The sequence below is a fragment of the Saccopteryx bilineata genome, chromosome 2, assembly GCF_036850765.1.
Source record: "Saccopteryx bilineata isolate mSacBil1 chromosome 2, mSacBil1_pri_phased_curated, whole genome shotgun sequence".
In the NCBI taxonomy this organism is placed as follows: Eukaryota; Metazoa; Chordata; class Mammalia; order Chiroptera; family Emballonuridae; genus Saccopteryx; species Saccopteryx bilineata.
In genome coordinates this window covers 352894397-352922062 of record NC_089491.1, presented here as the reverse complement: position 1 = coordinate 352922062, position 27666 = coordinate 352894397, and the positions used below count along the sequence as shown (strand labels likewise).

Genomic DNA, 27666 nt, shown 5'->3' with positions numbered 1-27666 from the left:
GGCTGTTCTCTGGAGCACCACTGCCTAGCTGCTTCTGGGTTAGCCCTGGGTGGGTGGAGAAGACAGCACATCCTCACCTACTCTCACTCCCTATCTTCTACAAAATTGAAATGCAAGGCCCTTTGTTCAAAAGTCGTTAAGCACTTCAAGATAGTTACACCAGAACATTAAACCAAGTCCTGAACCTCTGAGGTTACATATGTTCCACACCAATGATGCTCACCAATCCTATATAGGTCTCATTCAAACTTTACACTTCAGAGTTAACTTTGGGGTTACTTACTGTGGCAGAGCCACTGCCCCTTACCTACTGGTTTGCCAGAATAAGGGAGCAGGCAGGGCAGATTGATCACGCCATCCCACACAGGCAGGAAGTGAGCTGTCTAGGCAGCCTTGCTAAATCTTAACTTTTTTTTTAATTTTAATTTTATGTATTCATTTTTAGAGAGGAGAGAGAGACAGAGAGAGACAGAGAGGGATAGAGAGGAGAGACAGAGAGAGAGAGAAGCGGGGAGGAGCTGGAAGCATCAACTCCCATATGTTATGTGCCTTGACCAGGCAAGCCCAGGGTTTTGATCTGGTGACCTCAGCATTTCCAGGTTGACGCTTTATCCACTGCGCCACCACAGGTCAGGTCAAATCTTAACTTCTTTCTGCAGCTCCGACACCCTCCATCCTTCCCCAGGGCATGGGGGACCAGGGTCACATCTGAAAGAAGTAGCTGGGTGGGATCATTAGAGAATTTTCTGGTACATTCTCAATTGCTTGTCTCCATTTCCCATCTGATATCTAAGAGACAGTAGTTCAAGTCGTAAAAGAGGTTGCATGTAAAAAAAAAAAAAAAAGAGGTTGCATGTGGTAGTAATATAGGAAAATCTCTGGAAGCAAGCTAAAGTTCTGGGTAGCAGATATGGGGTGGACCTAAAGAGTTGTTTTTTAATTCTCTGAATGCTAATTTATTGTCATTAAATGATGCCCTTCCCATAACTGAAACACTAGGGAAGGGCAGACTGGGGGAAGAACTTCCTGTAAAAGGTCCTGAACCTTTTACAGGACAGCAGAGGGCACCACTGTGCAAATACAATCATGGGAGGAGGCACCCAAAGGCATTCACACCCTCTCTGAGACAGGTTAATAAATCATGACAAGTGGAATAGAAAAACTGAAACAGTTAAAAGGCTAATTTACAACCTTCTAGTAAACTGCAAAATCTTATCGTCCCTAACTAAAAGCACTTAAGAGTAAATGCTTTACATTTCTCTCCAACCAGAGGGTAAATAGCTTAGATCACCCTACTCAGGGAGATATATACAGAAAACCAATGCCAGTCACAGCCAAGGACAGTTGAAGTCAGGAGAATAAATCTCATTTTAGCATATCAGCATAAAGCTTATGAATATTCTACTGGGATCCTTTCCTTAGACCTCCCCTTTACCTTCTTGGAGAAGGGCCTTTCTTTTCCGTCTGGCTGCAGCTATCTGGTAAGCCAGGATGGGCGCTTACAAGTACATCCAGGAGCTGTGGAGGAAGAAGCAGTCCGATGTGATGCGCTTCCTTCTCAGGGTGCGCTGCTGGCAGTACCGCCAGCTCTCCGCGCTGCACCGGGCCCCCCGCCCCACCCGGCCCGATAAAGCGCGCAGGCTGGGCTACAAGGCCAAGCAAGGTTATGTCATTTATCGGATTCGCGTGCGCCGCGGTGGCCGCAAACGCCCTGTTCCTAAGGGCGCCACCTACGGCAAGCCTGTCCACCACGGTGTCAACCAGCTCAAGTTCGCTCGGAGCCTCCAGTCTGTTGCCGAGGAGCGAGCTGGACGCCACTGTGGGGCTCTGAGAGTCCTGAATTCTTACTGGGTTGGTGAAGATTCCACATACAAATTCTTTGAGGTTATCCTCATTGATCCATTCCATAAGGCTATCAGAAGGAATCCTGACACCCAGTGGATCACCAAACCTGTCCACAAGCACAGGGAGATGCGAGGGCTTACATCTGCAGGCCGCAAGAGCTGTGGCCTTGGGAAGGGCCACAAGTTCCACCACACCATTGGTGGCTCTCGCTGTGCAGCCTGGAGAAGGCGCAATATTCTCCAGCTCCACCGCTACCGCTAATAAGTCATGTTTGTAAAAATCTTGCCTAATAAACAATTTAGGACAAAAAAAAAAAAAAAGACCTTCTTGCTTTTAGGAAACAGATAAGAACACTCAAGACAAAGAGCCAGAGCAGGCTCCCTCTATAGCAGTGGTCCCCAACACCCGGGCCGCAGACCGGTACCAGTCCGTGGGCCATTTGGTACCGGTCTGCAGAGAAAGAATAAATAACTTACATTATTTCCGTTTTATTTATATTTAAGTCTGAACGATGTTTTATTTTTTTAAAATGACCAGATTCCCTCTGTTACATCCAAGACTCACTCTTGACGCTTGTCTCGTAAGTTCGACAATTATATTTAAAAATACCACAGTTTTTACACCGGTCGCATAATTTTATTTTGTGCATTTATCCGTCCCACCCTAAAGGCTGGTCCGTGAAAATATTTTCTGACATTAAACCGGTCCGCGGCCCGGGGGATTGGGGGCCACTGCTCTAGAGCACACCCACGTCCTTCTTCCCTCCCAGGCAGGCATCTGTACTTTCCTCTCCTAAACTCTAAGGGTCCCCATGAGACTTGCAATCACAGGAGCAACAGGCAGCAGCTGGTCATCCTGAGGTAACCCCCTGAACCTGTCTCCAAGGCCCCCTTTTCTCTAACTTCTCAGAGAGCTGTCAGCAGCCCCGCTGTGGCTCACTTCTTTCCTATTGATATGTTTCTAGAGAGCCAAAGCAGAGCACCTCCTAGGCTCTCTCCTGTTGCTTCTTCCATACTAGAGTTTTCATTGAGCTAAAAGCAACCCATGTTGGCTCACTTCTTTCACTGTAACTTTTATTTCTCAGTGATCCGTGAAGCCTAGTCTGGCTCACTTCTTTCCTATAATGCTTCTAGAGAGCCAAAGCAGAGCATAACCTGTTGCTTCTTCTACCCTAAGCCCTTCCTTTGTTTCACTGCCCCCAGCTTTAATAAATGTACTCTCAAAATCAGCTGGATCCCACCTGGCCAATTAGCTCAATAGGACAGCACTCAAGCTGAATGAGACCACTCTCAAGTCAGCGACCTCGGGGTTTCAATCCTGAGACCTCACCATCCCAGGTCGACACCACCACCGGACAGGCCCAATATTCTTGATGAACATATAGATGCAAAAATTCTCAACAAAATACAGTGTGTCCGTAAAGTCATGGTGCACTTTTGACCAGTCACAGGGAAGCAACAAAAGACGATAGAGCCTGACCTGTGGTGGCGCAGTGGATAAAGCGTCGACCTGGAGTTCTGAGGTTGCTGGTTCAAAACCCTGGTTTCCCTGGTCAAGGCACATATGGGAGTTGATGCTTCCTGCTCCTCCCCCCTTTCTCTCTCTCTCTCTCTCTCTCTCTCCTCTCTAAAATGAATAAATAAAATCTAAAAAAAAAAAGAATCCATGTCTTCACCAGACACTAAATCTGCCAGTGCATGATGTTGGACTTCCCAGGCTCCAGAACTGTGATAAATAAATGTTTGTTTAAAAAAAAAAAAAAAAAAAAAAAGACGATAGAAATGTGAAATCTGCACCAAATAAAAGGAAAACTCTCCCAGTTTCATACCTATTCAGTGCAGTTCGATGTGGGCTCATGCACAGGTTTTTTAGGGCTCCTTAGGTAGCTATCCCGTATAGCCTCTACAGACTCATCACAGACTGATGGCCTACCAGAACGGGGTTTCTCCACCAAACTGCCAGTTTCCTTCAACTGCTTATCCCACCGGGTAATGTTATTCCTATGTGGTGGCGCTTCGTTATAAATGCGCCAATATTCATGTTGCACTTTGGTCACGGATTCGAATTTAGTGAGCCACAGAACACACTGAACTTTCCTCTGTACCGTCCATATCTCGACATGGCCGTGGGTTGCTCCGCTGTATACACGGTGTTACGTCATCATCTGCGCATGCGCACATGCTGCCACATCATCCTACAGAAACTGGGAGAGTTTTCCTTTTATTTGGTGCAGATTGCACATTTCTTTTTCTTTTTAATTTTTTTATTTATTTATTCCTTTTTTAGAGAGGGGAGAGAGAGGAGAGAGAGACAGAGAGAGAGAAGGGAGGAGGAGCTGGAAGCATCAACTCCCATATGTGCCTTGATCAGGCAAGCCCAGGGTTTTGAACCGGCGACCTCAGCATTTCCAGGTCGACACTTTATCCACTGCGCCACTCAGGCCAGATTGCACATTTCTATCATCTTTTGTTGCTTTCCTGTGACCGGTCAAAAGTGCACCATGACTTTATGGACACACTGAATAAGCAAAACAGGTTCAACAATACATTAAAAGGATTATACCTCATGACCAAGTGGGATTCATCCCAGGGATGCAAGAATGGTTAAACATCCATAAATCAATCAATAATGTGATATAGCCCTGGCTGGTTGGCTCAGCGGTAGAGCGCCAGCCTGGCGTGCAGGAGTCCCGGGTTCGATTCCCGGCCAGGGCACAGGAGAAGCACCCATCTGCTTCTCCATCCCTCCCCCTCTCCTTCCTCTCTGTCTCTCTCCTACCGCAGCTGAGGCTCCATTGGAGCAAAGATTGCCCGGGCGTTGGGGATGGCTCTGTGGCCTCTGCCTCAGGTGCTAGAATGGCTCTGGATGCAACAGAGCGACGCCCCAGAGGGGCAGAACATCGCCCCCTGGTGGGCATGCCAGGTGGATCCCGGTTGGGCGCATGCGGGAGTCTGTCTGACTGCCTCCCCGTTTCCAGCTTCGGAAAAATGAAAAAATAATAATAATAATGTGATATATTACATTAACAAAATAAGAGATAAAAACTCCTTGATCACCATGGCCAGTTAGATCAGTCGGTTGAGTGCCATCCTGAAATGCCAAGGTTGTGGGTTTTTGTTTTTTTTTTTCTTTTTCTGAAGTTGGAAATGGGGAGGCAGTCAGACAGACTCCCGCATGCGCCCGACTGGGATCCACCCGGCATGCCCACCAGGGGGGGATGCTCTGCCCATCTTGGGGCGTCGCTCTGCCGCAATCAGAGCCATTTTAGCACCTGAGGCAAAGGCCACAGAGCCATCCTCAGCGCCCAGGCAAACTTTGCTCCAATGGAGCCTTGGCTGTCGGAGGGGAAGGAAGAGACAGAGAGGAAGGAGAGGGGGAGGGGTGGAGAAGCAGATAGGCACTTCTCCCGTGTGCCCAGGCCGGGAATCGAACCCGGGACTCCCGCACGCCAGGCTGAGGCTCTACCACTGAGCCAACCGGCCAGGGCCAAGTTGTGGGTTTGATGGCTGGTTTGGGCACATATGGGAAGCAACCAATGAGCGCACAACTAAGTGAAACACAAATGAGTGCTTCTCTCTCTCTCTTTCTCTCTCTCTCTCTCTCTCTCTCTATCTCTCTATCTACCTCTCTACCTCCCCCTCCCTTCCTTTGTCTGTCTCTCTAAAATTAATTAATCATTAAAAAATAAAATAAAAATCTTTTTAAAAACCATATGGTCATCTCAATAGATGCAGAAAAAGCATTTGACAAAATTCAACATCCTTTTATGATAAAAACTCTCAGGTCTTAGCATTAATAAGTTACTTCAGTAAAGTTGAAGGATAATTCAGAATCAATATACAGAAATCTGCTGCACTTCTATGCATCAATAACAAACAATCAGAAGAAATTAAGAAAACAATCCCATTTACAAGTGCATCAAAAAATATATATATAAGCCCTGGCCGGTTGGCTCAGCGGTAGAGTATCGGCCTAGCGTGCGGAGGACCCGGGTTCAATTCCAGGCCAGGGCACACAGGAGAAGCGCCCATCTGCTTCTCCACCCCTCCCCGCGCTTTCCTCTCTGTCTCTCTCTTCCCCTCCCGCAGCCAAGGCTCCATTGGAGCAAAGATGGCCCGGGCGCTGGGGATGGCTCTGTGGCCTCTGCCTCAGGCGCTAGAGTGGCTCTGGTCACAACATGGCCACGCCCCAGATGGGCAGAGCATCGCCCCCTGGTGGGCAGAGCCTCGCCCCATGGTGGGCGTGCCGGGTGGATCCCGGTCGGGCGCATGTGGGAGTCTGTCTGACTGTCTCTCCCTGTTTCCAGCTTCAGAAAAATGAAAAAAAAAGAAAAAAAAAGTCCTCATACCCCATCCCCTTTGACAACAATTAGCTTGTTCTCTGTCTCTATGTGTCTGTTCCTGTTTTGGATTTTTATTTATTTATATATTTTTTATATTCCACATAAAAGTGAGATGGTACATATTTGTCTTTCTCTGTATGACTTATTTCACTTAGCTTAATACCCTTTAGGTCCATCCATGTTGTCGCAAATGGCAAGATTTCATTCTTTTTTATTGCTGAGTAATATTCCATTGTATATACATATGATCTCTTCTTTGTTCATTCATCTATTGATGGACATCTACGTTGCTTCCATATCTTGGATATTACTAGTAATGCTGTAGTAAGTGTAGGGGAATATATATCTTTCCTTCTTTGGATAAATACCCAGAAGAATCATTTCGGCTTATATGGTAGTTTTATGTTTAAATTTTTGAGGAATCTCCATATTGTTTTCCATAGTGGCTGCACTAATTTACAAAAAGGAGGGTTTCTGAATCCTTGTCAGTACTTATTACTTGTTAATTTATTGATAGCCATTCTAATAAGTATGACATACTATCTCATGGAGTTTAAATTTTCATTTCCCTGATGATTACTGATATGGAGAATATTTTCATATGTCTGTTGGCCATCTGTTTGTACTTTGGGGAGAAATGCTTATTCAGGTTCTCTGTCCAATTTTTTTTTTTTTTTGTCCAATTTTTTTTGGTTGTTTTTTTAATAGATTTTAGAGAGAGGAGAGAAAGAAGAGTGGGGAGGAATGGGAAACATCAACTCATAGTAGTTGTTTCCCATATGTGCCTTGACCAGGCAGGCCCAGGGTTTCAAACTGGTGACTTCAGCATTCCAGGCTGACGCTTCATCTACTGAACCACCACAGGTCAGGCCGCCCTTTTTTGTTTGTTTGTTTTTTGTTTTTTTGTGTGTGACGGAGCCAGAGACAGACAGAGAGAGGGACAGACAGGAACAGACAGACCGGAAGGGAGAGAGATGAGAAGCACCAACTCCCCGTTGCGGCATCCCAGTTTCCCATCGACTGTCCTCCCACATGTGCCCCAACCGGGGGCCACAGCAGACCGAGTGACCCCTTGCTCAAGCCAGCGACCTTGGGTCCAAGCTGGTGAGCCCCACTCAAACCAGATGAGCCCATGCCCAAGCCAACAACCTCAGGGTCTTGAACCTGGGCCCACCGCGTCCCAGTCCGATGCTCCATCCACTGTGCCACCGCCTGATCAGGTCAGGCTGCCCATTTTTTAACTGGTTTGTTTGGTAGGGGAGTTGGTGTTAAGTTTTATGAGTTCTTTATATATTTGGATATTAACCCCTTATCAGATGTATCATTTGTGAATACCTTCCCCCATTCAGTAGGCTCTCTTTTGGTTTTGTGGATGGTTTTCATTGCTGTGCAAAAAGTTTATAGATTGAGGCCCTGGCCAGTTGGCTCAGTGGTAGAGCGTCAGCCTGGCGTGCAGAAGTCCCGGGTTCGATTCCCAGCCAGGGCACACAGGAGAAGCGCCCATCTGCTTCTCCACCCCTCCCCCTCTCCTTCCTCTCTGTCTCTCTCTTCCCCTCCTGCAGCCAAGGCTCCATTGGAGCAAAGATGGCCCGGGCACTGGGGATGGCTCCTTGGCCTCTGCCCCAGGCGCTAGAGTGGCTCTGGGCGCAACAGAGCGACGCCCCAGAGGGGCAGAGCATCGCCCCCTGGTGGGCAGAGCGCCGCCCCCTGGTGGGCGTGCCGGGTGGATCCCAGTCCGGCGCATGTGGGAGTCTGTCTGACTGTCTCTCCCTGTTTCCAGCTTCAGAAAACTACAAAAAAAAAAAAAAAGTTTATAGATTGTTGTAGCCCATTTGTTTATTTTTTCTTTTTGTTTTCTCTTGCTCAAGGAAATATATCTAAAAAGGGAGTACTAAGAGTGACGTCAAAGAATTTACTGCCTGTTTTCTTCTAGGAGTTTTATAGATTCAGGTCTAACATTTAAGTCTTGAATCCATTTTGAGGTTAATTAAAATTGATTTTTGAAAATTTTACTTATTGATTTTACAGAGAAATGAAGGGGAGTGAGAAGTATCAACTCATAATTGCTTCAATTTAATTGTTCATTGATTGTTTGTTGTGTGTGCCTTGACCAGGCAAGCCCAGGGTTTCAAACCAGCAACCTCAGGCCTGATCTGTGGTGGCGCAGTGGATAAAGCGTCGACCTGGAACGCTGAGGCACATATGGGAGTTGATGCTTCCTGCTCCTCCCCTCCCTCTCCCCCGCCTTCTCTAAAATAAATAAATAAAATCTTAAAAAAAAAAATCAAGAACAAACCAGCAACCTCAGCATTCCAGGTCAATGCTCTATCCATTGTGCCACCACAAAGCCAGGTGGGGTTATTTTTGTATATGGCATAAGAAAGTCATTCAATTTCATTTTTCTTTTTGCTTGTCTCCGTTTAGTTTTGCCAATACCACTTATTACAGAGACTCTTCACCCCACTGTATATACTTGCTTCCTTTGTTGTAGATTAATTGACCATATAAGCAAGGATTTATTTCTAGGCTCTCTATTTTATTTTATTTACCTGTATATCTGTTTTTATGCCAGTACCATACTGGTTTCTTGTTTTGTTTTGTTTGGCTTGGTTTGGTTTTGTTTTACAAAGAGAGAGGCAGGCAGACAGGAAGGGAGAGAAATGAGAAGCATCAACTTGTAGTTGTATCACTTTAGTTCTTCATTGATTGTTTCTCATAAGTGCTTTGACTGAGGAGGCTCCAGCTAAGCCAGTGACCCCTTGCTCAAGCCAGCGACCTTTGGGCTCAAACCACCGACCATTGGATTATGTCTATGATCACACACTCAAGCCAGCCACCCTGTGCTCAAACTGGTGAGCCTGCACTTAAGCCGGATGAGCCCGTGCTTAAGCCTGTAATCTCAGGCTTCAAACATGGGTCTTCAACGTCTCAGGTCAGTGCTCTATTCATGTGCAACCACCTGGTCAAGCCCATACTGTTTTTATTATTGTAGCTTTTCCCTTTTTCTCCCCACCTTGTTCTTTCCTCATCACTCTCTTTAGATGTCCTTCCACTACAAAGCCAGAATGGAAATGAATACACTTGGAAAATTCAAGGAAGCTCTGTCCGATGATCTCAGCCTCCCAGTGGAGTGAGCCTGGGCTCCTCTAGGTGAGACATGGAGAGGGGAGGGGAGAGCCATGGGGAGTTTTCCTGAACTCTGCAGGGCAGGGACAGAACATATGTCGTCTCCAGTGCTGGATTATTCCATGCTTCTTCCTGCTGTTATTATTTCAAAATGTTTAGGAGAAGTTCCTGCCAACCCCTCTAATAAGGAAGCCCTTATCCTGTCCCCATGACAACCCCTAGCTTTCTTTCTCTCTGCCCACCTCTTTTGATTCCTCCAAGATCCTCTCTACAGATCAGAGAAATAGGGTAGATGTGAAGGTGAGGAAAGAGGGACTGCAGCCTCCACAGATGTTGGCAGGAAAGGAGCTTTCTCGTCTTGGCTAGATTATGGCAGAGATCCAGCTAGGGAGTAGCAGAGCTGAGGCTATTGGTTAAACGCTGTTCTGCATGTGGGTATAATCTCAATATCCAGGAATACAAAAATTGGAGTCTCTGCAAACCTACTCATCTACTAATAAGAGGAGACTCTGCAGGCCCTGGCCGGTTGGCTCAGTGGTAGAGCGTCAGCCTGGTGTGCAGAAGTCCTGGGTTCGATTCCCGGCCAGGGCTCACAGGAGAAGCGCCCATTTGCTTTTCCACCCCCCCTCCTTCCTCTCTGTCTCTCTCTTCCCCTCCCGCAGCCAAGGCTCCATTGGAGTAAAGATGGCCTGGGCGCTGGGGATGGCTCCTTGGCCTCTGCCCCAGGCGCTAGAGTGGCTCTGGTCGCAACAGAGCGATGCCCCGGAGGGGCAGAGCATCGCCCCCTGGTGGGCAGAGCGTGTCCCCTGGTGGGCGTGCCAGGTGGATCCTGGTCGGGCGCATGCGGGAGTCTGTCTGACTATCTCTCCCTGTTTCCAGCTTCAGAAAAATACAAACAAACAAACAAACAAAAAAAAACAAAAAAAAAAGAGGAGACTCTGCAAAAAGCAAGGGTAGATGGAGGCTGGGGGTCCCAATGGGAAGAAGGAGTGTGTGCTGCAGGGAATGAGATGGTATGGGAGTGTGGAGGAGACCAAAGTTCAAATCCCAGCTTTGCTCTCTCCTTGCTGGGCCACTTGGGCAGGTCACTGCCCTCTCCGAGCCTTAATTTTCTATTCTGTAACTCAAAGAAGTATTTGAGGATCCCTGTCCCTTTCTAGAGCCAAGTCACTGAGGATGTTTCCTGACCTATAAAATCAGGATATTGATATCTACTCCTCACCAAAGGAAAGATCAGTTCAACCTTTTTCTTTCTTTTTTTTCCTTTTTTTAAATTCAGTGAGAGGAGAGGCAGAGACAGATTCCCACATGTGCCCTGACTGGGATCCACCTGGCAAGTCCACTAGGGGGTGATGCTCTGCCCATCTGGGGCATTGCTCCATTGCTCAGCAACCAAGCTCTTCCTAGCACCTGAGACAGAGGCAATGGAGCTATCCTAAGCTCCTGGAGCCAAATCGCTCCAATCAAGCCATGGCTGCAAGAGGGGAAGAGAGAGAAAGAGAGAGAGAAGTGAGGGGGGAAGGGTAGAGAAGCAGATGGGCGCTTCTCCTGTGTGCCCTGCCTGGGAATCAAACCCGGAATATCCACATGCTGGGCTGATGCTCTACCACTGAGCCAACCGGCCAGGGCCTCAGTTCAAACTTCTAATTGCAACAAACAAAGCCTATCCATCTAGTGCCAAATACCTCTCCAGGTTCATCTCTCAACACTCATTTCTCACTTGATGCTCCTATCTGCCCATCCCACCTCTATGCCTTTTCTCATTTTGTTTCCTCTGCCTGGGTTTCCCTTCATTTTTGGGATTAACAACTATTTGTCTTCTAATTCTCAGCTTCTCTCCTCCAGAAAGCTTTCTTCGATTTCCCACCTACTGGCTGGGTTAGGTACCACTCCCCTAGGCTCCTGTAATGTCTAGTAATTATGGCTGAGGTTTATTGAGCACTTACTAAGAGCCTGGTCCTAGAACAAGCCCTTTACATCATCTAGTGTTGAATCCTCACCACACCCATGGGAGGGTGGTGGGAGGGAGATGCTATCTCTTTTTTTAATTTATTTTTCTAGCGAGAGAGAGAGACAGAGAGACAGAGAGAGGCAGGAAGGAAGAGAGAAGAGGAGCATCAACTTATAATCGCGTCCTTTTAGTTGTTCACTGATTGCTTCTCATAAGTGCTTTGACCAGGGGGCTCCAGCTGAGCCAGTGACCCCCTGCTCAAGCCAGTGACCTTGGGCTCAAGCCAGTGACCATGGGATCACATCAATGATCTCACGCTCAAGCTGGTGAGCTCAGGGTTTTGAATCTGGGACCTCAGCGTCCCAGGTCGATGCTCTATCCACTGTGCCACCACCGTCAGGTGGGAGGTGCTGTCTTTATCCCCATTTTCCTGATCAGGAAATTGAGCCTGAGGGAGGAGAAAGGTAAGTGCTGAGGTTGGTTTTTGTGGGGTTTTTTGTTTTGTTTTTTACAGAGACAGAGAGAGAGTCAGAGAGAGGGAGAGGGATAGACAGGGACAGACAGACAGAAACAGAGAGATGAGATCAATCACTAGTTTTGTTGCAACACCTTAATTGTTCATTGATTGCTTTCTCAGATGTGCCTTGACCACGGGCCTCAGCAGACTGAGTAACCCCTTGCTCAAGCCAGCTACCTTGGGCTCAAGCTGGTGAGCTTTTTGCTCAAACCAGATGAGCCCATGCCTCAAGCTGGCGAGCTCGGGGTCTCCAACCTGGGTCTTCTGCATCCCAGTCCGATGCTCTATCCACTGCGCCACCGCCCGGTCAGGCAAGGTAAGTGCTGAGGTTGGGATGTGAACCCAGGGCAGTGCTATTCCAAAGCCCACTTGAAGCTTTTGCCATATACTAATGTGACCAATCTTCCTCCTTTAGGGAGGACGATCCTTCTTTTGTAAGTTCCGTTCTCCCTCGAAAAGTGTCCTCCTACATGTCCTCCTTTTGATATTGGAAGACTAATCTGTAAATGTCCGTATTCGATCGATGCAGAGGCGATCCATTGCGTGTGATGTGACGTAGTTGTATCTAAATGAGTACTTTTTTCTTACAATTGTTATTAAAAATAGTCATGTAAGCATAATTACAATATAAAATATTACAAATGTTTTATTATGCATTTATATTATAGTGTTTTATTATTGCAATGAATAAAATGTTTCTTTTATTTATGATATTGTTTTCTTCCATTTATTTTTGTCCTCCTTTTTATTGTAAAAAAGTTGGCCACCTTACATATACTGCCTGCCCACCTCACCCTGAACACAGTTTTCTGTGCAGAGACACATTCCAGGCCTTCCTCTGACCTATGGACACCAGAAGTGCAGTGTTGAGATATGTGCCTCCACCTCGCTCTGTTAGCTGGAGTCCCAGAAGGGGCTGAAGCCGAATCTCACCTTTTTGGGCCCCTGCAGTTGGGGCTTCCCCCTTGCCCTTCAGCCTGTTTGCCCCTCCTTAGGTCTTGGGAATCTAGGAAGAGCCATGATGCTAGGGCCCTCCCAGAGCCTAGCCTGGCATCCCCTGCCACTTGATGCCACATACACATCTGTCGAGGGTCAGGTTTAATCCAGGTAAAATGGCCTGACCAGGCGGTGGCACAGTGGATAGAGTGTCGAACTGGGATGCGGAGGACCCAGGTTCGAGACCCCGAGGTCGCCAGCTTGAGCGCCGGCTCATCTGGTTTGAGCAAAAGCCTACCAGCTTGAACCCAAGGTTGCTGGCTCCAGCAAGGGGCTACTCGGTCTGCTGAAGGCCCGCGGTCAGGGCACATATGAGAAAGCAATCAATGAACAACTAAGGTGTCGCAACGCGCAATGAAAAACTAATGATTGATGCTTCTCATCTCTCTCCGTTCCTGTCTATCCCTCTCTCTGACTCACTCTCTGTCTCTGTAAAAATAAATAAAATAATAATAATAATAATAATAATAATCCAGGTGAAATGACCTCCACTTAGAGGTCATGGTCAGGTGCACTGATGTGCCTGGCCAGCCTGGACCAGTCCTCCTCAGGCTTTAGTTCACTGAATTCTCACAGTAACCAATGTGGAAGATAGGGATATGATTTTCATTTTACAGATGAGGGAAACTGAGGCTTTGCTGACATCATAGAGCAAGTGGGTGGAAATAGAAGTGACCCCAGGGTTGTCTGACCTCCAAGCCCTTTGGCTTGCCCACTGCCTCCCTCCTGTTCTAGGAAGGGCTTCAGATTCCCCAGAGGATAAGAACTATGAATCATCTCTGCGTCCGCAGCGGGTCGGTGTGACACCCAGGCTCTGTGAGGCCGGTTGTGAAAGTCTGGGCAGGGCAGGATTGGCTGGCTCACAGCAGCCCAATAACTGTTTATTGGCAGAGGTCACAAGGTCATACCCACCTTAGAGATGAGGAAGTTGCAAAAAGAGAAGAGTAGGAAAGTTGCCCAAGGTCATCTCTGTGTCAGAAAAAAGTAGGTACTTGAATGCAGGGTCTTAGAGAGCCTGCGCAGAGTGAGAGGACGGAGGCTGCGTCACGGCTGTGGCTGCCGCCCAGGCTGGCAGCTTTACGGGCTCTGTAAGTCCCATTGATATGTCAGGACCATCCTGCTCTTATGATTCCTGCTCTGATGAGGACCTTGTCCTCTCCATTGGAGATAAACAGTGACAAGTAACTAGCTTTTGGCAGTCCAGGACAGGGGTCCAGGCTGGGAGATAAGGCTGGAAATGTTCAGACCGGGAGTGGGGGCCCCTAACCCTGGGTAACGTTGGAGTCAGAGATGGCAGATGGAGCAGGAGCCACTCTTCCCTCCTACATCTCAAAATGAAACCTCTGTGGTCTGATTAAGATGCATCGTAAAGAAGGGCCCAACCTTAACCTCCTCCCCTGGCCCAAGCCTCAGGGAGTCCTCCAACACTGGGGCTAGTTCTCCTCCCCCATCTTACTGGCCCCCAAACATACTAGGGGGTGCACTAACCTAGAAAGGGCAGGATTATTCAGGGGACAGCTCCCCCTCCCACAATCCTCTCCCTTTGGGGGCCCCAATGCAATGGACTTTAAAGTGGACCCAAGTCATTGATCAATAGCCCCCTAACCCTACCAAAGGTTTCCAAGTCTCTCTTCTGCCAGCTGAGGGGAGCTGACCAGGGGCCACAGGGACCCTCTGAAGTGGACTTCATTCCCAGGAATAGACTTCTTCCACCCCTCTCCCCCACAGTTCTCCAGTTCTGAAAGATATATTTTACAGCCTTGTGAATTCCTCACCTGTGATTAAAGTCTGAAGCTGTGTAGACAGTAGGGCCCTAAGCCTGAAGAGGGCTCTCCTGCCTTTGTAAGATCAAAGCTGCTCCTTGGGCTGTGTGATCCTGGGCCAGGAGGTGGGACGTGGAGGGGAGTCAGCAGGGCTCTAACCAAGGAGGAAGCCCCTTTACCACGGTAGTTCTTGGGGAGGCAATCCCTTTTCAGATGTCGCTAGCCTAGGTTCAAAGTCTGGCGGGAGCTGAGAGGTTGGCAGCAGATGGTGAAGTGACTGGACCAGAAAACGGGGGCTTCCTGTTGCTGGGGGGTGGAGGGGGGCAGGCCCACTGCCCAAATCTCCATCCTTCTCCATCCCTTACCCGGATCTGAGCCTCCCAAACTCCCGTGGAAGCCCCCACCGCATGTGGGACACAAAATACCTAGAGTCATGAAGGAGTCTAGAAGCACTGCAGCCTGTGGGGAGGGGGCATAGCTCAACACCCCTCCTGAGACAAGAGGCAGCTTCCTCTCTATGGCCCCACCCCCACCCCATTAGCCCAAATGAGAGGACCTCCTTCAAAGGGATTTTTCCTAAACTGGTCTGAAAATCCTGGCAAATGAGAGAACTAGGGGTCCATTCAGACCCCATCTCTTCCCATCTCATCTCAGAGGTAGAGGGGGCGACTCAGCAGGACCTAGCCCCTCCCTGCTGACCCCCAAGTTTCTCTCTCACTTATCCCCTTTGCAATTCATTTCTCAACTCTGCCTCCTCAACCCTCCCTGCTCTGACCATGACATAAACACTCACACAGTAATTTAGGGGCGTCTTCACTACGTTGGAAGAGGGGTCTTAGGTCTGCTTGGAAATTAAGTTTGGAGCAGCCTGAGAGGAAACAGAAAAAGAAATGCGACAGAATCAGCGGCCATTGCCTGAGAAAGAGAAGCACCTCTTTCTGGGGACACCGCATTCAACAAACACCATCGTGTATCCCTCAACTCCGTCATCCCTCTAAGGCTGTATCTCCACCGCCCACCCCGATTCTAGGCCCTCCCAAGGCCCCGGCACGCTGCTCCCGAGGCGAGAGGTTCAGTGGTCTGTGCCAAGATGATCGAAGTCAGGAATCTCGGCACCTACTTTAGGTGGCTCAAGTACCTTGCGATGTTGCTACCCTGTTCCCAAACCAGAGACCAGTATGGAATGGGGACTGGGGAAAAATCAGTGTGTGGGGGGGCACTCCTCTGAGGAGAGAGGACGCGGATTTGGTGAGGGGGCCTCCTGCGTCGAGAGGGCGGAAGGGGGGTAGTAGTGGTGTATTTCAGACCAGGGACAGGGCGAAAGGAGGGGAGGCTCCGCCAGGGGGAGGAGCCGCTCCCCGCGTCCCTCTGTCGAGGCTCCCTCCCGTCGCGGCTCCACTATAAAATCCTGGCCGGTATGACCGCCGCATCCTCGGCGGCCTCTTCTGTGCGAGATCCCCGGCTTGGCGGCGTCTTTACTCCTCCTGTTCAGGATGCGGCTGCTGCTGGCGCTGCTGGTCCTCGCCGCCTCCCAGCCCTGGGCCCGCGCAGGTGAACGTCTGGGCTTCGGCCCCGCGTCCCCCTCGCCCCCCCGGGGGACCCTCTCTGTGCCCCCAGCCCCTCGGGTGTCCCGCTCTGCGCCCTCAGCGCGCGGCCACCCCGGTGTCCCGCTCTGCGCCCCCAGCCCGCGGCCCCTCGGGTGTCCTGCTCTGCGCCCCCAGCGCGCAGCCACCCGGTGTCCCGCTCTGCGCCCCCAGCGCGCGACCACCCCGGTGTCCCGCTCTGCGCCCCCAGCCCGCGGCCCCTAGGGTGTCCCGCTCTGCGCCCCCAGCGCGCGGCCACCCCGGTGTCCCGCTCTGCGCCCGCAGCCCCCAGCCACCCGGGTGTCCCGCTCTGCGCCCCCAGCCCACCGCCCCTGCCCAGGCTGCGCGCGCCCGCACCCGCTTGCGGCCGCGGCTGCTTGTGCATCGGGGGCGGTGAGGCTGCGGGCTGACGGCGTGAGCGAGCTCGTGTGCGCACACTAATGGCCACGTGCGGTGCGGGGGGAGCACGAACCCGCGTGTGCGCGGCGACCCTGGGAGAGAGGAGCAGGCGAGTCCGTGAGAAGGATGCTCCTCTGACCCGCTCGGCCGCACGCCCCCGTTTCATGCCCTTTCTGGCGTCTCGAGCGGTTTCTGGTTCTCCCCAGTTTGTCCGTAGATCGCTGTCCACCCCTCTGGGCTTGCGTGCTGGGTGGCTGCCCTTCCACCTCTGCCCACAGCGGGGGCAACACATTGGGTATGGTGGGGCTCTGGCATCCCCGCTTCCCATCCAGGGTTCTTTATCCCGGTCTTTTCTGCCTAGGGCGATTTTCGTTTAAAGATTAATGGTTAAGCTCTTAATTATTTTCCTAGATGGGAGGTGGCGGGAGAGGCGTGTTAATATTTGATAAGGAACTGAATGAAGGTGCTTTCCAGCGGCTAGGCACAATGATCCGGGAGCACCTTTTCCAAGACCTCGCTGGGGCCATGCCCCTCGCAGGAAGACCCCATCTGCCAGTACAGCTCAGCTACCCCTCCCACGGTCCTCGGGGTCCATCTGACCAACCTCTTCTCCAAAGCTAGATGCTCCTCCCTTGGAGTCATGGACTGAGGGTTGAGGGTATCTCAGCAGCAGAGGAGAGAGTGCGTGTCCCCTGGGGGACAGACAGCTAGTCTGGTGAGTGGGTGGGATGAGGGCCATCTTGCAGCAACTCTCAGGAGAGGAGGAAAGAGAAAAGGCAGTGAAAGAGGTTCAGAACAGGCCTCCCCCAGATGTGTCACTTGGCTTCTGAGTTATTTCAAGCTGAAGGCAATGGAACAACTTTTTTTTTTTTTTAATTTTTAATAATTTTATTTTTTTAATGGGGTGACATCAATAAATCAGGATACATATATTCAAAGATAACAAGTCCAGGTTATCTTGTCATTCAATTATGTTGCATACCCACCACCCAAAGTCAGATTGTCCTCTGTCACCTTCTATCTTGTTTTCTTTGTGCCCCTCCCCACCCCCTTTCCCTTTCCCATTCCCCCCTCCCCCCCGTAACCACCACACCCTTATCAATGTCTCTTAGTTTCACTATTATGTCCCACCTACGTATGGAATAATACAGTTCCTGTTTTTTTCTGATTTACTTATTTCGCTTCGTATCATGTTATCAAGATCCCACCATTTTGCTGTAAATGTTCCAATGTCATCATTTCTTATGGCTGAGTAGTATTCCATAGTGTATATGTGCCACATCTTCTTTATCCAGTCATCTATTGATGGGCTTTTTGGTTGTTTGCAATGGAACAACTTTTAAGTCTGCCTTAAAGAATTTAAATTGGGGGCCTTGCCAATAAGAGCTATCACCAGAATTACCTTTTGATGACCTATCCATAAGTAAGGGTACACTTCTAATTACTGAGCATCTGCTCTTCTGTTTTATGAATGAACTTCCTCCCCTCCGAAGCGCCAACCAAGCGCCTTACCTCGTCCTTAGCTCAGAATGCCATATATACTTCCTTTCCCCTCTCTGTCTCTGCAGCTCTCGTGTATGTGGGGTTTCCACACATACATACGTAATTAAATTTGGTCATTTTCTGTTGTTAACCTGTCTCATATCTATTTGATTATTAGATAGCCGAAAAGAAAGATCCTAGATGAGTAAACCCCCTCCTCCCCAGTGGGATGTGAACATTTTTATTTGTAGAGTTGGACATTTGAAACCTATTTAAGCCCTAGGACTTACTAGAAAGAGAAACTTTGCAATTAATCTGGCTGCTTTGTAGCTGCATGGACTTAGGTAAATCACTCTCAGTTTGCTCATTTACAAAACAGGGATAGTATATTCATTTCAGGTATTGTTTTAAGGATTCACATAAGATACAGGGTGTGAGTGCTTACTGTAGTGGCTGTGTGACACATGGCAGCCTATGTGATGGCTATGAGGGCTCTCCCACTGGCCTGGGAACAGCCAACCAGGAGTTCATCCCAGCTGCCCCTCACACCAGCTGGGCTCCTTTTTTTAAGGCCTGGGACTGTCTGACCGGGTACTGCCAAGAGCCCTGCCTTCCTCCACATTTCATCCCCTAGGGAACTTGAGGCTGGAGACACACTGGGCTGCACATTAAAGTCCCCAGAGCAACTGCTGCCATGGAGAGAGGAGGGGGAGAGGATATTGGGCTCCGTCAGAGTCTCAAACCGGGGCCAGGACTTGCCGAGACTTTGCCCAGGACATACTTGGGTTTCGCTGAGCTGGTGTTCAAGATTCCTTCCCCCCCCCCCCCCCCAGAGTGGGAGGGTAGGGTGAGCAAGGTCCATCAGAGAGAGAGTCTTCAGGCATCTTTAAAGAGGAGAGGTCGAGGATGCGGAAGTCAAGGGTGGGGAACAGCGGCTGGGTGATGGGCAATGATTGCTAGGTCTCTCATTCCATTTCTGGTTAGGGCAGGTGGACTAGGTAGAACCTGAAGCATGGAGCCAAGACCTATATATGGGGAGCTTCTGTCCTTCCCAGGCTCTCTTGGAGGTGGCCTGAGACAGAGGGCTGGTTACCATCTGCAAGGGCAGCCCTTGCATGAACAAATACAGGAAGCTGAGCTGGTTGGTGACGTGCCACTTCTTGTCTGAAAGTCAGCCCCCTACCTTTAGCCCACAGACACACCTGACCTCTGGCCTTGGCCTGATCAACATTGTGTTTTCCTGGCTTCTGCCTCTTGAAGAGGGTAGTTACAAGAGCCTTCAGCCAAGCAGGTGAAAAGTCTCTACGTTTAGGACAGTGGATCAGAGGTTACCATTACAAACACAGGAGCCATAGCCGGCAGGAAAGAGCAAATTCCTAAGAAAAGCACAGCCTGAACCAAATAGGCCCTAGGGAGGTGCAGAGGGAGTTCTGCCCCTCAGAACTGGCTCCCCAGCGCTCTGGTTTAAGTAAGGCTTCCCTGGAAGGGCTTTCCTTGGGCCTCCAGTCCAGCCTGACCTCGGAGGCCCCTCTGCCTTCAGGACCTCTGAGAGGTGAAGACACAGGAAGAGTGGAACAAGGAACATTTCACAGGTGCAAGTGACCTCCTGTTCATTGTTTCCTCAGATACCACTAGCTCCTTCTGCCTGAGGAAGAATGGAGGGCTCAGAAAAGTCAGTGAACTGGTCTGCAGAGATTTACTAAGCAAGAGGCAGAGCTAGGACTGGAAGCCAGGTGCACGGGCTCCAGCTTCGGCTCGCCTCCCACCTGCAGAGAGGGGCCTGAGAAGAAGGGGCCACTCTCCTTTTCAGATTTGACCCATATGGGGTTCCTAGATGCAGCAACTCCTAGGGCATCAGAGCCGTGTCCAGGGGATGGGCTGTCGTGGGAAAGACTCTCAGGGGCTGTCCATCTCTGAAACAGGCTATGCCAGCAGGCAGGTGAGGCATTTGATCCAGAGCTGGGAAACTCAGACACCCAAAGTAGCTCTGAGGGGCCCAGAGCAAGAGGGTGCCCAGTTTTTGGTGGGTGCTCACTCCTGTCCTCAGACTATTCCTCCCACCCCCTACCAAGATCCTGACCTTCTCATGGCTCCATCCCTATCCTGTCCCCATTCCAAGGACCCCCAGAGGAGGTGGGATTGTCTGGGGGCAGCCCAGACAAGAGGGTGGGGGGAAGGTGGGTATGCTCAGAGGTCTGCACTCAGCTGAGTGGGAAGCTGTGCTTTTCTTAGGAATTTCCTCATCCCTGAATTCTTTTCAACTTGGCGTTGGCCATCTGTGCACTGATAGGAGGCTGGAGGGAGGGAAGCAACGGGCAGGGAAGCGCTCATCAGGGACTTGACTGAGGTCCAGGCTACCTGGAACACTCCTACCATCTCATTTCACCCTCCCCACAGCCCAGCGAGGTGGGTGGTATTAGTTACATTTTACAGATGGTAAAACAGAAGCATAGAGAGATTAAGTGACTTGCTCCTAATGCCACAGCTCCTCAGCCAGATTTCTATCTCTGGATCAAATGCTTTGTCTACTTCTGGTCCAGCCTTTTTTTTTTATTATTATTATTATTATTATTATTATTATTTTTTTCCATTTTTCTGAAGCTGGAAACAGGGAGAGACAGTCAGACAGACTCCCGCATGTGCCCAACCGGGATCCACCCGGCACGCCCACCAGGGGCGACGCTCTGCCCATCCTGGGCGTCGCCATGTTGCGACCAGAGCCACTCTAGCGCCTGAGGCAGAGGCCACAGAGCCATCCCCAGCGCCCGGGCCATCTTTGCTCCAATGGAGCCTCGGCTGCCAGAGGGGAAGAGAGAGACAGAGAGGAAAGCGCGGCGGAGGGGTGGAGAAGCAGATGGGCGCTTCTCCTGTGTGCCCTGGCTGGGAATCGAACCCGGGTCCTCCGCATGCTAGGCCGACGCTCTACCGCTGAGCCAACCGGCCAGGGCCACAGCCTTTTAAAAACATCAGTAGACTTTAATTAGAGCAGGTTTAAGTTTACAGAAAAATTGAGCAGAAAGCAGAGGGCTCCTCTGTGCCCCCTCTGCCCCTGCACAGTCCCCCCCATCACTAACATCTTGCATTAGTGTGGTAGTTTGTGGGGTAGCCTCTTCTCAGGGATGCCGCCTCCACTACCCCGAGGCAGAGCCAGGATTAGAACCTGAGTGTCTTGTCCCAAACACCAGGACTGAGGGGTGGTAGGACAGGGGAAAAGGCTTGTCTACCTTCCTGGTTGTGGGGCTGTGAAAGTTTAGCCAGGATGGGTCTGAATAGCACAGAGGGAGGGCCCAGCCGAATCTCCTCCATCACCCCTCCCCCACCAGCTCTGGGAAGGCAGCCAGGCTGAATGAACCTGGCTCTGTTGTCCCAGGAAGGGAGGCCAGGCCCTAATCCTTTTCCCCCCCTGCCTCCAGACCCTTCCAGGTTGGGGTTGGAGGAGGGAGGAGGAGAGGCTAATGAACAACAAACGGAGAGTGCGAAGGCCAGGCCCTAGTGTGGCCTCAGAGGAGCCCCTCAAGGGCTAGTGGCTGTCCTGCCCTGCCTGAGGAGCAGCGCTGTGTGCAGGGTCAGTCACAGGCCGGGGCCTGACTGCTGTGCTGCCTTCTTCCCCCACACCTACATTTTGTTCCTACGTCTCCTTTCCCAGACCCTAGTATAGCAAACCAGTGCAACTCGTAATTCTGCAGGTCTCCGGTGGGAACGGCGGAGGATTAGAAAATAAACACAGAGAGAAAAAGGATGGGATTGGGACGACCCGTTGTACAGCTGATGGCTTGCAAGAGTGAGCCTGCACCCCCAAAAGCTTTATTTTTATAGTGTGAAGAAAAGTCCCCTGCAGATACAAAGTCACATTTCTGAGGCAAACCAAGAATTCTCCCAAGTGCAGAAAACCCACCATGCATAACATCTTAAATTCACAAAACAAAGGGTAAAAAGAAAACTGCCTCCAGTCTCTTTGAGGGACATGGGGGATGAGGCCAGTAGAAACCAGCAGCCTCACAGCTAACATGGAGGGTGGGGGGAGCATAGCCTTCAGCAACTTAATCAGACAATCAGAGGTTTGTGGGAAAGAGCTTTAGCTTCTAGGCTTAAGTCTGAAACTGCCAGGATCTTTGTCTGCTTGCGGCATCCCACACCGCAGGAACACTCACCCAAACCCAAGGGGGCCTCTGACTCCAGGGAGAGTCCGGGCCTCTGACCTGCTGTGTGTCGGGTGTGCACACAGTTTGCATGTACTCACAGAGACGTGCGTGCACAGATATGCTGGTGCACGCACACACAGGCCTCACATCCTTCCCTTCTGCTCCAGAGTCACACTGGTGCTACGAGACTCAAGCCAAGGCCTTCAACAACTGCTTAGGTAAGTACAGCGGGTCTTGGAGACAGGCCTTCCTGCTTGGTGAGACTATCCAGGTTGACATCGAGACGCAAAGAGGGTGGGAAGGATGAGGGATAATGGTACCAACTCCTAACATACATGCATACTCATGTATGTACACGTACACTCCTGGGGCTCAGGGGACAGGGAACGTGGGGTGACTCGGGCCTTCCCTGGCACCACCCATCATCGTCATGGAGAGCATAAATCGCCTATGGGATAAGTCATCAGCAGCATCAAATGGAGAGACATATTTTACTCTTTCTCATGACAAAATGCAAACTTGGTTCTGTTCCACTGAAAGAGGACCTGGAGGGTGACCCTTTGCCCTTTCTATTCAAATGCTGACCGATTTCCCCGAAGCCTGCTTCTTCCTGCCTCTGCTGTCTGGTGACTGGAGGGTGCTGCCCCACTCCTGAGCCCCGCCCAGCTGGGAAGAGGAGTCACCAGGGTTTGGGCTCCTCCAGGGGTTAACTCGCCACCCCCGGCCTCGGACAATGCTTTGTTTCCAGTCGGTGTGTCCTTTCATAAGCAGCCCTTCCAGGGGACTCCATTCTGCGCCTCTCAAGTGCTCTCACATTCACCTTTGACCTTCATCACACAGATTGTGAAGCAGGTTACCACTGCATTCCCCCCCTCACAGCCCAGCATCAGGAGGTTGTCTCCTAGCCCAGAGCTCACAGCCACCACCTGGCGCCCCTGTTCCCACTCTGCCATCACTGCCAGACCTGCTGTCCTTGCACGCGAGTGCGTGCGTGTGAGTGGGTGAGCGTGCGCGTATCTGAGGAGGAAGGTCCCTGCAGCACAGCCTGGCAGCCATCCCAAGACCTTGCTGCCTGTGAGCCGAGTGCTCGGCCTGACCTCTGTGGAGCAGAGGAGGCCGCACCCTGGTGCCAGGCACCCTTGCTTCAGCCCGCCCTGTCCCTGCTCAGCGCCGGCCCAGTGGGGTGGAGACTGCCAGAAGGACCATCAGTCCCCCATCAACATCGTCACCACCAAGGCTCAGCTGAACAAAAACTTGGGACCCTTCTCCTTCTCCGGCTATGACGAAAAACAAAAGTGGACCGTCCAAAACAACGGGCACTCAGGTGGGTCTCAGGGGGGCAGGCGTCCGGGGGCCCTGAGTTCCCTGAAGACTACTAGGAGGGTACACAGGCCCAGTTCCACCTTTGCTGAGGAGGAACTGCAAAGCCCAGTGGGGGGCCCTGGCCGGTTGGCTCAGTGGTAGAGCATCAGCCTGGCGTGTGGAAGTCCCGGGTTCGATTCCCGGCCAGGGCACACAGGAGAAGCGCCCATTTGCTTCTCCACCCCCCCCCCTTCCTCTCTGTCTCTCTCTTCCCCTCTCGCAGCCAAGGCTCCATTGGAGCAAAGATGGCCCGGGCGCTGGGGATGGCTCCTTGGCCTCTGCCCCAGGCGCTAGAGTGGCTCTGGTCGCTGCACAGAGCGATGCCCCGGGGAAGGGCAGAGCATCGCCCCCTGGTGGGCAGAGCAGTCGCCCCCTGGTGGGCGTGCCGGGTGGATCCCGGTTGGTTGCATGCGGGAGTCTGTCTCTCCCCATTTCCAGCTTCAGAAAAATACAAAAACAAAAAAAAGCCCAGTGGGGGAAGGATAGGGGGAACAGGAAGGGCTTCGGAAAGCTGGGAACACTCAGCAATATTTTCAATACTTTCATCAGATTAGTCTAGGGTTGGGGTGGGGGGGGTGTTCTAGGATGAAGGAACAACATGTACAAAGGTGTAGAGGCATGAAATAGCTTGGGGTGTTCAGGGAACTGCACGTGGCTCCCGTGTGGAAGGAGAACAGAGTGAAGCTGGGAGGGGCCGAGCCAGCCCAGGCTCAGCCAAGCTGGGCCCAGGGGCAGGTCACGGAGGGCCGAGGAGTCGGACATTCCCCTGAGGACACCAGGGCACCACGGAGGGGGGTTGGAACAGGGGAGGGACAGACTGAGTTTCATGTTTGGGGCAGTGGGGGGTGTGCAGAGGGAGAGGGAGGCCAGCAAGGGGCCAGGGAGAGCCCTGGGACTGTACCACCCATCCTGTCCCCTCCCTCCGGCCCAGGCCCAGGCCCGTGAAGGGTGGGAGGGAGGAGAGGTCTTGCCTGGGGGAAGCTGGGAAGAGGGCTGGAACAGGCCAGGGGAGGGGGTACAAGGACTCTGCTCCTTCCTGTTCCCTTCAGTGATGGTACTGCTGGGGGACAAGGCCACAATCGCTGGAGGAGGACTGGCTTCCCAATACCGGGCCAAGCAGCTGCACCTGCACTGGTCCAGCGTGCTGGATGCGGGTTCGGAGCACAGCCTTAATGGGGATCAGTTTGCCATGGAGGTGAGCGGCCCCCTCCTGGGTTAGTGCCTTGGCCAGGCTCTGTGCCTGCCTTAGGCAAGAGGGGTGGTCCAGTCCCCCACAAGTTCTCGCTCCATCTTTCTTATTCCCACCAGATGCACATAGTACATGAGAAAGAGAACAAGAAAGAGGCCCAGGACCCCAAAGACGAGTTTGCAGTGCTGGCCTTTCTGGTGGAGGTGGGACCCCCGCCCCCCAGGGTCTGAGGGGCTGCTCCTTAGGATCCAAAAACCTGGGTTTCCAGGCCGGGGGAGGCACCAACCTCTGTTTCTCAGTGACTTGCATACTCATGTGGGGAGCTCAGAGCCTCTCAAGGTCTCGGTCCCAAAGCTGCCCACCCTCCCTCCCCGACCAGGAGAATGAATTGGTGGTCACTACCAGCTCCCCACGAGCCCCTCTGAAGCCCCTTCCCTCCTGTTCCAGGCAGGATCCAAGAATGATGGCTTCCAGCCCCTGGTGGAGGCACTGTCTGCCATTCCCAGACCCAGTGAGTCACGATGACCAGGAGGGGGAGGCTGGCGGGATGATGGGAGGTCTGGAGACTTCTTCCTACAAAGCGGGGGCTGGGCTCTCAGAGTGAGGTGTGAGTAGGGGGGATCAGCGTCTCAGAGATCCCCTTCTTCCCCCTCCACTGACCCACCCCCATCAGCGATGAACACCACAATGCAAGAGAGCATCAGCTTGCTAGACCTGCTCCCCGAGGAGGAGAAACTCAGGCACTACTTCCGCTACCTGGGCTCACTCACCACACCGGGCTGTGAGGAGAAGGTTATTTGGACTGTGTTTGAGGAGCCCATTCAGCTCCACAAGGATCAGGTATGCAGGGCCCAGCTGAGGGTATAGTCTCCCACTGCCCAGCTCCCCAGAAACCGTCCCTCTGAATACCCCCCAAAGTCCCCTGAGCCTGGGTGTGGTACCCCCACCCCAGGTTGCTGAGAGCATTGATTGAATCCATAGACACTCCCTGCAGGAAACAGACAAGAAAGGTCCCAGCTGTCCCATCTCTGGGTTAAGGGCCGGAGGGGAGGCCATGGCAGAGGTTTCAGAAAAAGAGTTTCCAAACTACACCCTGACAAGTAGGTGGGGGTTGGCCAGCTGAGGTCAGGTGGTTGTGTCCTGGGGAGAGGCACCTGCCAGGGAGGGCCCCTGTCCTGGGCTGACCAGGAACAGCTGAGAGAGGGTCAGTGCAGCCACAGCAGGAAGACAGGTCATTCATCCCACAAATGGTCTTTGAGACCTTATAATACACTAGACTCTGGAAACACTGCAGTGAGTCAAAAGGGCCTCAGTCCCTGTCCTCGTGGTATTTTGTTCCAAGATAGTGGTTCTCAGAGAGTGGTCCCTGGATTAAGGGCATCGACATCATCTGGGAACTTGCTAGACATTCAAATTCTTGGGTCTCACCCCGGATCTACTGAATCAGAAACTCTGGGGGTGGGACCTGGCAGTATAAGGCCCAACAGCCCCCCGCCCCTCCCGCGCGGCGTTAGTGCATGCTCATGTCTGAGGACCATTGTTCTATATAGTAACAGTGGTAGCAATAGCTATAACCATAGGCTCCCAAAGCTGTCCCCTCGGCTAAGGGAAGCTAATGGGAAATGAGCGCCACCGATGCCCAGAACCCATTTCGTGTTCTTTTCATCAACACGAAAAACCAGACAGGTAGGGATTCCAAGCCCCTTCACTAATGAGGGCTCAGAGGGGCTAAGTAACTAGCCTGGGCCCCATAAGCAGGGAGTACAGCTCACCTGGGCCCCATCCCAGCTGAGCCCTGTTCCTCTGCAGATCCTTGCATTCTCTGAGAAGCTGTACTATGACCGTGAGCAGAAACTGAAGATGACGGACAACATCAGGCCTCTGCAGCACCGGGGGCAGCGCCTGGTGTTCAAGTCCCAAGCCCCAGGACGGCTGCTGGCCCTGACACTGCCCGCTCTGCTGGTCCCCACTCTTACCTACCTGATGGCTGGCTTCCTCTGATAACGACTCACTTCCGGACACTTGACTTCTGACCTCAGCCCTTAGAGGGCTTGGGTCTCCCTTCTTCACGCTTCCCAGGTTGGACTTTGATGATTAAAGTATAGATATATTTTTGGAGAAAGCTTTTCTCAGGTTTGTTTTTAGTTCCCACAACTTCCCCTGCCCTGTTCCCTTCAGCCTACCTCTGTTCCACTGTAGGGACCTTAAGGCCTGAAGATTTATTTGGAACAGGGAGCACAAGTTACTCACCCCTACCTTTGTGAACTCCCTGTCTACACCCTGCTTGGAGAGAGGCAGAAGGCACTTTGGAGCTCCAACACAGTGACAGGAGAGAGGCTGGGGGAGGCCACACAGAGAGGTACGGCAGAGCTGGCTGAGACCCTAGCCAGTGCTTTCTCCTCTGTACCAGGGGCGCAGAGTGTGGATTACGTGGGGGTACAGCCTAGGCGAGGTGAGTCACAAGAAGCTCATTTATTGGCTGAAATATTTTCTAGGCATCTATGTTCTGGACACTGGCAGGGAATGAGGCCCTCAGGCCTCATCGTTTAGGGAAGGGCTGGATTTGGAGGAGCATGAGCCTTGAGACACAGGGGAAGGGAACTAGAATGGGCCTTGCTGGGTGAAGAGGTACCCCACAGGGCCAGGGTCAGGGCAGTGTGGGGACAACCTCTCTAATGGGCTCCACTGTCCAGGGGGTGAGCTTTCCCACAGGGAGACATGTGAGCTGGACAGCACACAAGGTTCCTTGACCTGTGCGAGGAGCCCTGGCTTGCTGTGGTCTTGGGAGGGGAGCTGGTTAGAGGTGACCTCCAAGCTAGTGGTTTTTCAACCTGTTTATACTAGGAGCATTATTTCAGGAACTGATAAGGCAGAAAGCACCCTGAGCATAAACAAATACGACTAGGATCATTGGGTCTATAATATTCATACAACATTAAGGTGGTTAACTGTTTCGCGGACCAGCACAA

At 51.5% G+C, this 27666-nt stretch overlaps 2 protein-coding genes and 1 long non-coding RNA gene across 5 annotated transcripts; 2 read left to right on the top strand and 1 right to left on the bottom strand.

Moving 5' to 3' along the window:
* Nucleotides 1-1442: 1442 nt before the first annotated feature.
* On the top strand, nt 1443-2121 carry LOC136323485 (large ribosomal subunit protein eL15-like). The gene has a single exon (XM_066255331.1). The coding sequence runs from the start codon at nt 1492-1494 to the stop codon at nt 2104-2106; it is 615 nt and encodes a 204-aa protein (XP_066111428.1). The 5' UTR covers nt 1443-1491; the 3' UTR covers nt 2107-2121.
* A 9509-nt stretch (nt 2122-11630) lies between these two features.
* LOC136326586 (uncharacterized) lies at nt 11631-16837 on the bottom strand. 3 transcript variants are annotated; one of them, XR_010729479.1, is made up of 4 exons: nt 16481-16837; nt 15334-15408; nt 13690-14515; nt 11631-11712 (listed from the first exon to the last, which is right to left on the bottom strand). It is a non-coding gene; the product is annotated as an uncharacterized lncRNA (long non-coding RNA). The 3 variants fall into 3 exon arrangements; XR_010729478.1 differs by lacking the exon at nt 11631-11712 and having other exon boundaries at nt 12308-14515; XR_010729480.1 differs by lacking the exon at nt 11631-11712 and having other exon boundaries at nt 12308-14515; nt 16596-16837.
* CA4 (carbonic anhydrase 4) lies at nt 15723-26812 on the top strand. Its single transcript, XM_066262752.1, has 8 exons — nt 15723-16091; nt 22314-22364; nt 23315-23470; nt 24558-24703; nt 24817-24900; nt 25145-25208; nt 25371-25537; nt 26507-26812. The coding sequence occupies exons 1-8, from the start codon at nt 16034-16036 to the stop codon at nt 26696-26698; spliced, it is 918 nt and encodes a 305-aa protein (XP_066118849.1). The 5' UTR covers nt 15723-16033; the 3' UTR covers nt 26699-26812.
* The last annotated feature ends 854 nt before the right edge of the window (nt 26813-27666 follow it).